At 58.1% G+C, this 13,145-nt stretch overlaps 1 protein-coding gene across 13 annotated transcripts in view; it reads left to right on the top strand.

The window, feature by feature from the left end:
• Positions 1-13,145, top strand: part of CBFA2T3 (CBFA2/RUNX1 partner transcriptional co-repressor 3) — a 110,587-nt gene that overhangs the window by 83,555 nt on the left and 13,887 nt on the right. For 11 of the 13 annotated variants that reach the window (XM_048816869.2, XM_048816872.2, XM_048816867.2 and 8 more), the window contains 5 exons: positions 1,254-1,331; positions 4,116-4,357; positions 4,894-4,983; positions 11,232-11,413; positions 12,880-13,115. In XM_048816869.2, the coding sequence (XP_048672826.1) occupies positions 1,254-1,331; positions 4,116-4,357; positions 4,894-4,983; positions 11,232-11,413; positions 12,880-13,115 (828 nt within the window). The remainder of the gene's footprint in view (positions 1-1,253; positions 1,332-4,115; positions 4,358-4,893; positions 4,984-11,231; positions 11,414-12,879; positions 13,116-13,145) is intronic. The other 2 variants (XM_048816873.2, XM_048816878.2) reach the window with 1 other exon arrangement.

The following is a 13,145-nucleotide window of genomic DNA, read 5'->3' as shown; positions in this document are numbered from 1 at the left end:
TTGCTCTGTGAAATAGCTGGTCTAGATCTGTAAGAGACTCCCCTTCCCACCCCAGCAGAGAGCCTTGCCTCGTGACCAGCGAGAACAGCTTCTTGCTGATAAATTCTAAGAGCAAAACAAAAAACAAACCCACCAACGCCTTTGACAACTGCTTAGCCTTCGAACTGCAAAGCTCTGCTCAAGGGAATCCAGGCAAGGCCCAATCTCTTTAAGGTGCATTTGGTAGCGGGTTGGTTTGTTGTTTTTTTTAACCCCGAGCTGCATTCCCAGTCAGGATAAACATTGGGTTTGGAACCAGATGTTCTCTAATTAGAAATCGGATTCTGATCGTCTGTGATCTGATGGGTTTTGCTTTTAATCTGAGCTGTGCAACAGATGTGGGGCCTCTTAATTCGTACTTGGGTTTGTGCGTCTGCGTCTGTGTGGGGTCGGGTGGCCCCCTCCTCCAACACACCAGGATTTTCCTCAACATTGTGGCTGGGGATGATGCTCTGTATGTGTTGCGTGTGCATAAAGGTTACAAAAAGGCAAAAGAATTTTAAGTTGTCCCTTTTGCACTTAGTCCTGTGAATATTAGCAAACCCTCTGACTCAGGTCTACACTGAGACTTACCCTGTAAATAGGGGACTTTATTAACCAGCAAACTTAATGGTTACCACTCTTCAGGGCTCTGTGCAGCACGGGGGAGGAAGACATGGGACAGGGCAGAAGCTGAGGAGGTTAGTAAAAGTGTCAGACTCAGGGAGGCAGCCATGGGGGCGTCAGACACTAAGGGCCACGTTGGATTCAGAGGTCAGTATTTATCCCCCAAATTACCAAATTGGGACAGTAGCAAATTCTGCCCCATCCAGGGAACATTGTCTGATGGCTAGTGCAGGGTTCTGTTCCCAGCCACTGAGTCGCTGTGTGACTTGGGCCAGTTGCTCCCCCTCTCCATGCCTCAGTTTCCCCAAGGCAGGGTTGTGATACCTACCTCATGTGTGAGTGGCAAAGCTTCCTTTATGGAGCCCTGCAAAGTGCTTGGAGATCCCCGGATGATCAGTGCCATTTAGGAAGCATGGCCAGGCCTTTTCAAGGCAGGGACCCACAGTCCATTCCAAGGAGAAGTCCGTTAAGTCTCTCACCTCTGGATTTTCACCACACCGCTCCATTTCAAGCAGCTGGAGGCCGAAGCAGCCCAGCCCCCACCCAGCACTGTGGAAAGCTGCCCCCTCTGGTCTCTCATGATAGCGTGTGTTTTATTTTGCTTGCAGATCAAGAAGCTGGGCCTCCGACGTTTCTGCCTCGCGGCCGTTTTCATGGTTGCTTGAAATGGTCGATGGTCTGTCTTTGTAAGTAAAATGAAACATCCACTCGAATGAGAGACCCAGAGCCCACCTCAGCTCTCCCGCCCTGGTCCTTAATGCTGCACTGAGTGCGAGGGACTTCCTGCCCCATGCTCGGTGCGTGGGTGGCAGAACCGGGGCAGTTCTGCTACGTGGCGGGCAGGAGTTGGATGGGGTAGGCTGCCCCGTGGCAGGGTGGAGACAGGGTGGGGGCACTTGGGGTGAAGCTGGGGCAGGGCTGGTGGCTCTGCTTTTAGCTGGATATTGCCTTCTCCCCAAAGCAGGGGCACAGGGCATTAAGGGAGCTCCCAAGCGCCTAGCCTGCTACATGGGCTGTGCACTCAGCCCCAGGGCGTGGGGAGCTGGGTCACTGCAACCCCTGCGGGACATGGCTCCATCCCAGTGTAGGGGGAGGATGGGGAGCTGGCAAACACACTGTTCTGTGGGACCAGTGCTGGGATCTGCCCTCTGGCAGCTGATCCTGGAGTCACGATGTCTGCGTCCATTGCTGTCTGTTAGCCCCAGCCTTGTGGGAGCAGCGAATTCACCACCAGGGCTTGTGGGTGTGAGCACATGAGGGCGTGCGAGGAGGGGGCTTTAAAGCAGGCTGCCGCCGTTCATTGTTTACCTTCTCAGTCAGAACGGGACTTTTTCCCAACCTGCTCGCTCCCCCGTTAGCAGAGCTGGCTACAAGGGTGCAGGCTGCGTCCACAAACCTTCCGTCGGGGCCATGTGCGGAGTTTAACTTAGTAACACACCTGTCACTGGAATAAAAGCAGTTGTGGCCTGGGGGTTATTTTCGGCATCTCTTTAGCAAGCGGCTGATATTGCTTCGTAGTAGAGCGAGAGGGAGCCTGAGAAAACACCAGAATCAGGGCTGCTGGCTTCCAAGAAGCACAACCACAGCGGGGCAGGTTAGTGACTGCAGGAAGGGGGGATTCAGGGGAACCACGGGTCTATTCACCAGCTGTATTTTCTCAGGGCAAATGGTGGGGCCCTTTGGGGTTTCTCTTCCCAGCAGAGCTGTGTTCAGGGGGACTCGGAGTCCCGATTTCCTGGAGGGGATTTGCACGTGGGGTGGGGTTCCATAGCCGGTGAACAGGAAGCCCTCTGCTTTTCCAAGTGACTCTCTGTTTTCTGGGTGGCGCGTCTACTGCTGCGGTTCCTGCTCCAGGGAGACGTGGGGATGAGGCAGAGGGGTGGAGACTGGTGAAAAGCATGTAACCGACCAGGCTATCCAGGGAGAGGATTCCCCCCGGAGTGTAATTACTCAGCAATCGTGCTGATTCGGTGATTTCAAGCTGTGCTGGACAAGGCGCAGAAGAGCCCAGGGCTCGGCGCTATCTTGCCCTGGCTGACGCAAGGTGGGCTAGGCAGGACCTAGCAGTACAATTCCCCCTCTACTTCCTATGGACAGGAGAAGGCGATTGTTTACCGGCTCCTCAGCAGCGGTTGGCATGAAGGCACCTTACCTAGGGGTTTGATCTCTGCAGCACGCGAGGAAATGCACGGCCTGTAAGTGCCAAGTCTCCACTGCTGCGGGTTCAAACAATGCAGGCCCAGCTTTAATGCAGCCGGTTGTTCTGCAGGGTTAGAAAGCAGATTTCAGGGCCTGGCCCTGCCTTTCACTCTGATTGCAGAGAGCCACATATACGGCTGAGGTTAGTTAGGGCTGGATTTTCCAAAGAGCTCTGCGCCCGTCCTGCCCCCCGGGCTGCTGGAAGATGGCTCCTGGGGCTTGGCCCTGCATGAGCAGCCCTTGGAAGCGCTTGGCCCATGCAGGAGCGAGCCCCTAGATTTCACCACCTGCAAACATCCCAGCCAGAGGAGCAGACTTAGGCCCTCGCTCCACTGTCAGGTTGTGTTTACTGAGGCTGATGCAAAGTGCTCCCCATCCCAGAACCCTCGTTGTCTGTCCCACTGATTCTCCGTGGGGCTGGGGAAGGCGAGTTGTACCTTCCGGGGCGTGCTGTGGTCCAGGCAGAGGCCACGTGCTGATACACAGAGCCCCATGTGCAGCAAGGGGCAGGATTTCCAGACGGGCTGTGCTGTCCTCGTGCCTTCTAATTGTGTCGGTGTTAAATGACTGGCTGGCAGGTTTACGGGCTGAGCCAGGTCTCAGGGAGCAGGGCGGGTTATTGATTTATCGGGCCTGACGAGCACATGGCCACTTCATGGCACGTTCATTTGCCCGCGGAGGAAGTGGCTGTTTCGCTGATCGCCCTGCTGCTTGGCTGTCGATTGGAAGCTGCCGTGGCCGGACATTGCTGTTCACGTTCCCTTCTGTTTGCAGCACGTCGTTGTGAGACAACCAAACTCCCCGTGCGGCCAGCAAACGCTGACATGTCTGCTGACAGGTCTGACATGTCTAATGCTGACACCCCCACGCCCCAGGCTGCCTGCCCTCCCCTCGCTGACACACTTCTCCCCACCCCCACGCGCAGGTGACATCCTCCCTTCCCTGCATGCGGACGTGATGCTAATGCACAGAAACTGTGACCCGGCATCCTCTCTGCAGGGAGCTGTGACTCAGCTGATGCTAACCCTCCGCACACTGTGGGGCCACTGAGAAGTCAGCCTCCTGCTCCAGAAAGCCCACTTTGCTAAAGGAAAATCCCCATTAGCTTCCAGCTGTATGGAGCCTATGGCACATAGTAGAGCCGTTCTGATTCTCTCCAGTGGGGGGCAACGCTACTTGCTCGAAGTTCTTCCAGGAGGCCAGAGGCCAGCCGCTGGTCTTGAAAGCCAGTGCCTTCTCCAGTGACCCTCTCGCTGTCTCTCTCATTGCAGTAATGAATGGAAGCAGCCACTCCCCATCCGCTATCAATGGCGCTCCTTCCACCCCCAACGGGTTCAGCAACGGGCCTGCCACCTCCTCCACTGCCTCCCTCTCCACCCATCAGCTCCCTCCAGCCTGCGGCGCCCGGCAGCTCAGCAAACTCAAGCGCTTCTTGACCACCCTGCAGCAGTTTGGGAACGACATCTCCCCGGAGATCGGGGAGCGGGTGCGCACGCTGGTGCTGGGCCTCGTGGTACGTTCCGTGGGGCGTTTGTCCGGCATGCCCCATCAGAGAGACGGATGGAGCTGTAACTGAGCCAGGGCTTGGTGCGAAAGCCAGGCTTTCCCCTCCCAGAGCTGTGAGGCGAACTCCGGAGAGATTTTTCCTTGTGTCCTGAATTTGCTCTGGGAAAAAAACTGCCATTTTCCCAGAAGCAAACACAGTATGTGGAAAAGGGCGGGGGTATACTTCTCCTCCTTCCCCCCAGCAAAACTGGGAATTTCTCCTGCATTTGTCACCGGGTACAAATTGCCCATTGCGGCCTCAAGACCTGCACTGAAATGCAGGGGTGAACAGGGAATTGTCCAAGTGAACTGACCTGCCCTGCCCCAGCCCAGCCCCGTGTGACTAGTAGCCCAGGGCCTGTGGCGGTAGCCATGTGAATTCTAGCCCAGTGGAAATGACCAGGCTGGTGGGAGGGAGAAGCGAAGGGCTGGCCGTGTGAACAGGGGCTGGGGAAGAGGGCTGCTGTTCTCTGCTGTGACTCCTCTCCTGTCTCTGCCTCGCAGAATTCCACGCTCACCATCGAAGAATTCCACTCCAAGCTCCAGGAGGCGACTAACTTCCCGCTGCGCCCCTTCGTCATCCCCTTCTTGAAGGTAGGTCCCTTATGCCGCCCGGTCCTGCCTAGCCCGGGGCCGTGGCCCCACCAACCCCCGATGACGCCCCATGCGGGAGCTTTGCTGCATCAGGCGCCCTTTGACTTGGGAGATGGTTCCTGTGCGTGTCTCGCTTATCGGACCACTGTGCTATGGGAAGAATTTACCTGCTCTGTCAAGGAACATGCAAATACCTGAGTCAGAAGGGGCCAGATACATGGAGCTGAGGAGCTCTGGGGTGGAGCCGGAGAGTTCGGGGGGGCAGGTCGTGCTGGGTTAGTTGCCTGCATGTTGTAATTTTAGTTTCAAACCCAGGAAGCCAGGAACCCCCTCCCCGTGTTACTCGGGCTCACCCCCTCCGCTCACATGCACAGGAACACGGCTTTAAAGGACTCGCTCCCTCCTCACCATTGGGGTGGTGCATTCCCTTCTCCCGCTGCCCCCAGCTTTGGACTGGGGAACTCAGCAGGCCCGTGTCGCTGTACCAGTTGAGGTGCTTGTCTTTGGCTTCCCAGCGCCACAGAGGGGGCCATCTTGACTTCCATGGAACGATTCAAACCAATATGAAGCCCTGTCTCTGCCTCGTAAGCTTTGTGGGGCGCTGTAAGCCCGGGGCTAACTCAGCAGCCTGTGCACCAAAGAGCACTCTCCAGCCACGGGATTCCAGGCCCCTTTTCTTCGGGTTCTTTTCCCAAATAACACAAATTCAGCACATCAGTCGGGTCACTTCCCTGATTCGGGAACTCCTGCAGGGGCCTATCTATTCCCCGTCTGCCCCGAGAGTCAGGGTGAGCCTCTGCTGCCTTGTCTTTTCCCAGGCCACACGCTGAGTGTCACGTGCAAACTGGGTTCTTTCCCCTGCAGGGCCTACCCTACCCGCTCTACCCAGAAACTGAGCTCTGGCTATCCCCGGACCCACGGCCTCATCACAGCCTCAGCTGGCAGGCAGCTGATCAGTCCCAGGTGGGGATCTGAGCCCCCTGAGGCCAGGCACACTGTGACAGGAGCCCATCTCTGCCCCCTGGTTTAAATAAACAGAAAGTGAGCATTAGGGGTGGGGGGTGGGCAGTTACACTGTATTTTTAGTTCCCACTGCTAAGCACCCTGGGATGCAAAGGGATGACAGACGCACGGATGCCATTCTCGGGTGCATTTCAAAGGGCCTCAGTTCTTTCAGACAAGACAGTTACAAACGGAAACCAGTTTGCTTTGCCTAACCTAAAGGACAGCATCCCCTTAGGAAAGAGGAGGTGTGCTTAGGTATTCAGAAACCACGGGAAAACCCACCCTTCACTCACAAGGCTTCAGATCCCAGCTCTCCATTCCAGTCCTGGATATTTGCCCCAGGCGGGTGGTGCCCAGGGGAATGGAAGCAGCGGGGAACGCTGGCTGACACAGTCACACATGCCCGCTCCTTGCAGGCCCCACAGCTTCGCGGGCAGCACCCAGCTGCTGGCACGGAGGTTAGTGCCAGGGGTCCACCCCTCTGGAATATGTCGCCACTGGGGCGTGACTCCCTCCTCTTCAAGCCCATGACACTGGGTTGGCACGGCTCCCGCTGGGGGCACCTGGCTTCCGCTGTGCCGAGGCTGGGTTTGCTGGTGAATGTGGGCAGCCTCTGGGAGCGGGTGCCCGGCTGGGTTCTGGGTGTGAACGTGACGCTCTCGTTGTCAGTCAAGGCACCGGCTCGGCGTGGAGGTGCCGTCCTGGCTGTGACGGGAGGGGGTGCGGGACCCAGGGCGTTGTACACTCAGGTTGGCCAAGGGGGCAGAACTCTGGGTCTATATGAAATCTTTGCCCAGCGAGAAGGTGTGGCCCCAGTTTCGTGGTCTCAGCAGCTGGCTCAGCCTCCCCTGGGTGGGTGCCTGGCATTGCCAGTTCTCGAGGGGAACACAAAAGAAGATCAAACCATCCCCCCAGTGAACCCGCACTGCCTGCTCAGTGATGCCCCGGCCTGTGCCTCCCGCTAGCTCTGTGTGGGCTGCGCACAGTCTCTGGCCATGCCATGGATGTGATGGGTGTTTTCCAGACCTGGAGCTCCCACCTCCTATGGGAGCTAGCAGGGAACCGTCCTGGCTGCGCGTCTGCTCTTCCATGACACAAGGGAGAAAGAGACAGAGCAGGATCAGCCAGTGGCCCAAAGGGGACAAGGACAGGGGCCTGGCTCCATGTATCCTCCCATTCTCAGATTGCCGGGCCTTGACTCCCAGGACGCAGTTTCGTGTAACTCTTGGCCCCCGACATTAACCCTAGGGAACGCTTAAAGCCCTCCTGCTTTGCGTTAACGCCCTGCCCATTGGGGCCATGTCGGGGGCCCCCCTCACTTAGCCTACCCTAGCCCCATAGACAATCATACAGCAGCTCCTTGGACCAGTCGGTGGTCTGGTGAGAGCCAGCGATGTCCCCAGGTGAGGAAGGAGGCCCTGGACCAGAGCAGAAGCTGCGAGGGGAGCTCTCGTAGCTTTAAATCAACTGTTGCCTGACCCCTCTCTCTCTCCCGGGCTCTCACTCCCCAGTCTCAGCAGGTCCCGGTTTGGGAAATGTGGGGGTGGGGGGAAGGGGGTAACCTGTGCTGCCCTCTCTGCAGCCCCCAGGATGTACCACAGCTCATCAGTACAGGTGCACTTGCGCTCTCCCCACATACAGGCTTGCAGGGCTGTGCACAGCAAAGAGCGGGGCTAGGCCCAGCTGGTCACCATTTGCAACTCATTCAAAATCTCCCTTTTTTATTTGTCTTTTAATTCCGCCCTGAGCCTGCTCTGTCACCCTGCTCTGGAGGGATTCTCAGCGCCCTGGCATGTCTGTCAAACCAAATATTTCCAGCAGATGTTCCGAGGCTGGCTTCAGCTGCCCTTGTTTATCAGAGGAATCAAGGAGGGGGGGAAGCCCCCCCCTTTGCATCTTTATTATCTCCCCCGCCCCGGCCCCAAGGGTTCTATCCCGATGGCTCTGAACTAGCCGCAGGAATCTGGCCAGAGCAGCCTCCAGCACTCTCGGAGCCTGTGTATTCCACTCCCATGAAACGGCAAAGGGTTTAAACATTTAAGAGTGCTCTGGGGCGATTCGGCGCCGGCCCCACACCCAGCCACGTCGGGCAGGGTGGCCTCGCCTGCCCCCGCCCCCTGTCCGGAGGGGAAGTCAGAATAAAACCAGAGCTCCTTCTGCCTGAGGATCTCAAAGCTCTTTAGAGACATAGGTTGAGATTTTCAAAGCAATCTAGGGGGGTTAGACACCCAGGTTTCATTGACATGAATGAAAGCTACATGGCCAGTCACCTGGACTGGTTTGAAAATGTCAAGCATGAAGGACTCGATCCTGTTGCTCTTTGTTCTATGGCTGCAGCAGTGGGCTCCATCAATCCAAGCCCCACAATGCCCCCTGGAGATAGGTGCTATTCTCCCCGCTATGTGAATGGGGAAACCGAGGCACAGAGAGTCAAAGAAGGGCCTGACATGCAGAAGTACTGGACTCTCGCAAGTCGGACTGATACCAGTGGGAACTGTGGGTGCACGACATCTCTGAAAATCAGGCTTTGAGTTCTGGGCTCTGACACTGACACCTGTGGCCCTGGGCAGGTCACTTAAGTGCTCTGTGCCTCAGTTTCCCCACTGGTGAAAGGGGGGTAATAATATGCCGTCCGTCCTAGGAGCCATGTGACCCTCCCTATGCCCCTTTCCGTTCCGTGCCTGGGCCCGGAACAGCAGCCCCTCAGACAGCTGAGGTCAGTGCGACCTATGGGAGGAGAGGGGATCGGAGCCATTGCTGCGTGACCTGGCTTTCGGGGCTGAGCTCCAAGTGGACCTAGTCTCTCCGCTGCCTGCAGTGCCGTGGGTTGGGCAGTCGTACCCACTTGCCTAACCCCTGAGCAAGTCGGGCACAGGGGGTCGCATGGCCCTGCCAGCTGGGGAATCTGTGTCTTGGGCACTGGGCAGGACCTGCGGTTTCTGATGCTCCTTCCTCTGCTGCCTGAAGCTAGAGGAGACCGAGCGCCTCAGCATGGAGGGTAAGGGTGCTTCTCCTTGCCCCCCTCCGGGAGATGCTGCCCTCTCCTCCAAGCTACATGCCTGTCAGAGAGGGCCAGTGCTCCCTGCCAGGAAGGCTTGGCTCCAGATCCTTGGGCAGAGGCCGATGTGCCGGTGCCCTGGAGAAGCTTGGCTTCCGTGGCACCTCTGTGCCTGGTGCTCCCAGACCTCAGGCCCTGGGACGCTCTGAAAATCTGGCTCCTTTCTGCCGTTCCCACGTGACGCTCAGCGGCTCTCTGGCCAGAGGAGCCATGTGACAACACTCCCTGTGCTGTCTGATCCCCGGGCACCCTGCTCCCAGCTGTTTCCACCTAGGACGCCAGCTGCTTCTCATTACGTTAACTGCAACCAGCCAGCCCCAGTGTGTTTCCCAGACTCCGGTTTTTTAAAAATTATTTCTTTAACTGGGGAGAGGGTGTCTTGTGGGGTGGGGGGGGGGGAAGGGGGCGTGCTGCCCTCGAATCCGCAGGAGCACATCTCCTCAGCTCACACTCTAACATGTTCAACAGATGGCGACTTGGCCGAGGCTCAGCTGTCTAAATAGAAAACCGGGGCTGGCAGCAAAAGTGCTTGGATAAAAATGAATTTCTGCTGCTTAATCGTTTCTGCTTTGGATGCTCTTCTGGGGGGGAAGCTCCATCAGAAGCTCAGTGGGTGGGGGAGTTTCTTTACTAACCCTTCCTACCTTGCCAACGCCCGCGCTGGACCGGCGAGCCACGCCTGGTGTCCGAGCTGCCGGTCCCACCCCGGCCCTGGCGCTACCCAGAGACAGGTGGGGCTCTCCCGGTCTGCTCTGCGGGGGGCTCTAGTCTGGGCGGCAGCAGGGCTGGGAACACCCCCCAACGCTCTGGCTAGTGGAACGTAAACGTGGCACGACGAATGGCCATGCTATTGGGGGAGCGGCCGCATCCTGCATAACCCACATTTGCTGGTACGCAGGAGGAGCCCTGGGCTTTTGTAATCTGTGTTTGTCTTATCCCCGGGGGTTGTCTGGTGCCCATCACCGTGACATCTGTGGGGCAGATCCAACACCCATTGAAATCCAACAGCGGCCTTTCCATCCCCTCCGCTGAGGTTGGATCTGGCCCCAAGTGCTTTCTCGTGGCTTAGAATCCTTCTCCGGGTCAGGGGATGGGTGAAGCCTATTCCCTAGCCCGGCTGTGTATGGGCCTGATTCTGTCACCCTTTGTTCCAGTTAGCAGCACCTTACTCGGTAACAGTGCAATCCGTGGAGCTGCTTACTGAGTAAGGTGCTACTCAGGGTGAGTAAGGCTAGCAGACCTGGCCCCAAAACGCTTAACAGAGGAGCTCAAACCGCCGCCACCCGCAGGAGCCCATGGGGTGGGAGCAAACTGCAGCACTGCCTGCTGGTTACGGAAACTCTTGGGACTTCCAAAGTCCGAGCAGCTCCCACCTGACGGATGACTAAGGAGGAGCTGAAGGCACGGAGACCTTAGCCCGGGTGCTTTGGTTGAATCCATACAGCGGGGCTTCAGGCCATGTGCCAGCAAATGTCTGCTGCTGTTACCAGGGGAGGTTTTCCCAACATAGCAATTCCCATTCTAGATCAGTCCAATTATCCACCTACTCCAATGTCCTGTACCTGGCGGTGGCCACATGCTTCCGAGGAAGGTGCCACGAACCCTGCAGCTGGTAGTTATGGGGTAACCCCCACGTCTCCTGGCCAGAAGTGTAGGAGAGTCCTTGGGTCGAGTTCTAACATGGCCAAGGCTCACCGGTACGAGAGAGGGAACCTCATTATGCTGGCTCAAGGGAAGGGTGCGCTACACTCCTATGATCCCCAGCGCAACTGCTTTCCCCAGCAATGCTGGGGGGATTGTGAAGCGCTGCGGCACAGAGACCGGAGACCTGGGCACTGACCCACACGGGCGGTTTGGCCAAGGGCACTGAATTCCTGGCCGTGTGTTCAGACAGGGCAGATGGTATCCTTGCCAGCAGCGGCTAAGGAAGATCCAGCATTTCACGCTTCCTCCCACCCTGTCAGGCCAGCATCCTCTGCTGTTTATCTTGGCCCGTCCAGGTCTGCAAGGGATGCAGAGTAAGGAGCCCCCAGCAGGTTAATTCCCATGGGCGAGCCCTGCAAGGCAATGGAGCCCAGCCTCCATGGGACAGCTTGTCTGTGCAAAAGTGGGTGGCGGGGGGAGTGCTGGGGCTTCGTCCCTTCGGGCTGGCAGGGGCTTTACTCTGTCTCTGCCCCATTTGCAGGCCAACCTGCCCTTGCTGCAGCGCGAGCTGCTCCACTGCGCCCGCATGGCCAAGCAGACCCCAGCCCAGTACCTGGCCCAGCACGAACAGCTGCTGCTCGATGCCAACGCTTCTTCCCCCATCGACTCCTCTGAGCTGCTCCTGGAGGTCACCGAGACTGGCAAGAGGAGGACACCAGACAGGTAGGACCCAGAGGCTCTCGCTTGCTTTCCAGGAGTCCCACCCCAGCTCCTGGGGCTAGTGTCATGCTGTGAGCACGGGGCCCACAGCGAGTGGGAGCGACCCAGCAAGGAGGAGAGGATAAAGCCATTCCCAGATCCCCACCCCCAAAGGCACCATGTTAGGTGCAGGCAGGGCAGTCTCCTGGGTACTCTCTGCCAGCATTTCCCCTGCTGAAGCTCAAGGGCCCAGGGATACAGGTTGGTGAGACCCTGCTCCAGGGAGCCTGGCAGGCACATTGGGCCACTTGCAGCTAGACTCCAGGCACTGATCGCTGTGAATGGGGAATGTCACGTGGCAAGGAGCATTTCCCCTGCCGTGTCAGCCCTCGGGGCACTTGGGATCTGGGGGTACGTCAGGGTTGAGCCCCCTGCACTAGAGGGCAGGTTCACTCCAATAGCAGGCAGCTGGAGTTCTCACCATCCACCTCCTTGGTGCTTCCCAGAAACGTGGTCAGCTTGCATCTCCACCCAGGCCCTGGGAGAGCTCTCTGGGCAGGAATCAGCACCTCCAGCCGTCCTGGCCACACACCTCTTTGTGAGCAGTGCCACCCACTTTGCAGGCTAAGCTGGTCCCTAACAGTGTGTCTGCGCTGCATTGTTAACCTGGGTCTATGGAACCCGGGCCTGGGGGTCTCTGGGTTTCTAAGCCAGGGCTTGAGCATCCGCACTGCATGGAAAACTGGGGCTTAAAGGTGCTGGACCCGCGTCTCGCAGCCATGTTAGCACATCTACACTGCGCTGCACAGCCCTTCTGACTCGGATCCGTGGCTTGAGCTGTGTCCACACGGCACAGCGATGGGGCTTGGCCCCGAGTCATAACGGGACTAGGGATGTGACCCTCCCCGCAGCAGGGTCTGAGGCCCCCGGTCCTGAGTGCTTGTGACCTGAGTCAGACTGATTGGTGTGTGGACAGAAGAAGGACTTGGGCTCAAACCTGAGTCAGAGCCTGGGTTAGTGTGCGTTCTACCTCCCTGGCCATGTGCCCTGTCACCCAGCAGACTGCCTCCGCAGGGGGCCAGTGCATGAGCAAGCAGGAGCCAGAGATGAATCTGGCCCACAGCTGTCTAATTCAGACTGTGAGTTCAGCACTCCCCCGACTCGGAAGGATCACTCGCTGCACCCAGGACTCAATGACACGGGCTCCAGGTTGGACTGGATACGTTGGCAGCTTGTTGCATTTCTAGAGTCACTTGCCCTCAGGTTCTGTAAATCAGGATCACCCCCCCCCCCCGCATTTGACAGAGTGGGAAACTGAGGCACAGAAGGGCAGTGACTTGTCCAAGGCCCCTGAGGGAGTCAGTGTCAGAGTTGGGCTCAGTGGCCAGAGCACTGGGCTGGGGCTCAAAAGACTTTACAAAGGAGGTGAGGGTCAGGAAGCCCTTTCCCAGTGTTGTAACCAGGTCACCCTTTTCTCCTCCACGGAGCAGGACCAAAGAGAACGGCTTGGACCGAGACCCTCTGCACTCCGAACACCTCAGCAAACGGCCGTGCACCATGAGCCCCGCTCAGCGCTACAGCCCCAGCAACGGGCTGCCCCACCCCACCCCACCCCCACCCCCGCCACAGCACTACCGTCTGGAGGACATGGCCATGGCACACCACTACCGGGACACCTACCGGCACCCTGACCCCAGGGAGCTCCGGGAGCGCCACCGGCAAGTGGGTGAGTGGGAAGCGGCGTGGGCTGGGGGCC

Source organism: Caretta caretta, chromosome 12 (genome assembly GCF_965140235.1).
Source record: "Caretta caretta isolate rCarCar2 chromosome 12, rCarCar1.hap1, whole genome shotgun sequence".
NCBI classification, from domain to species: Eukaryota; Metazoa; Chordata; order Testudines; family Cheloniidae; genus Caretta; species Caretta caretta.
The sequence above is the reverse complement of the archived record's forward strand: the minus strand, read 5'-3'. Positions and strand labels throughout refer to the sequence as shown.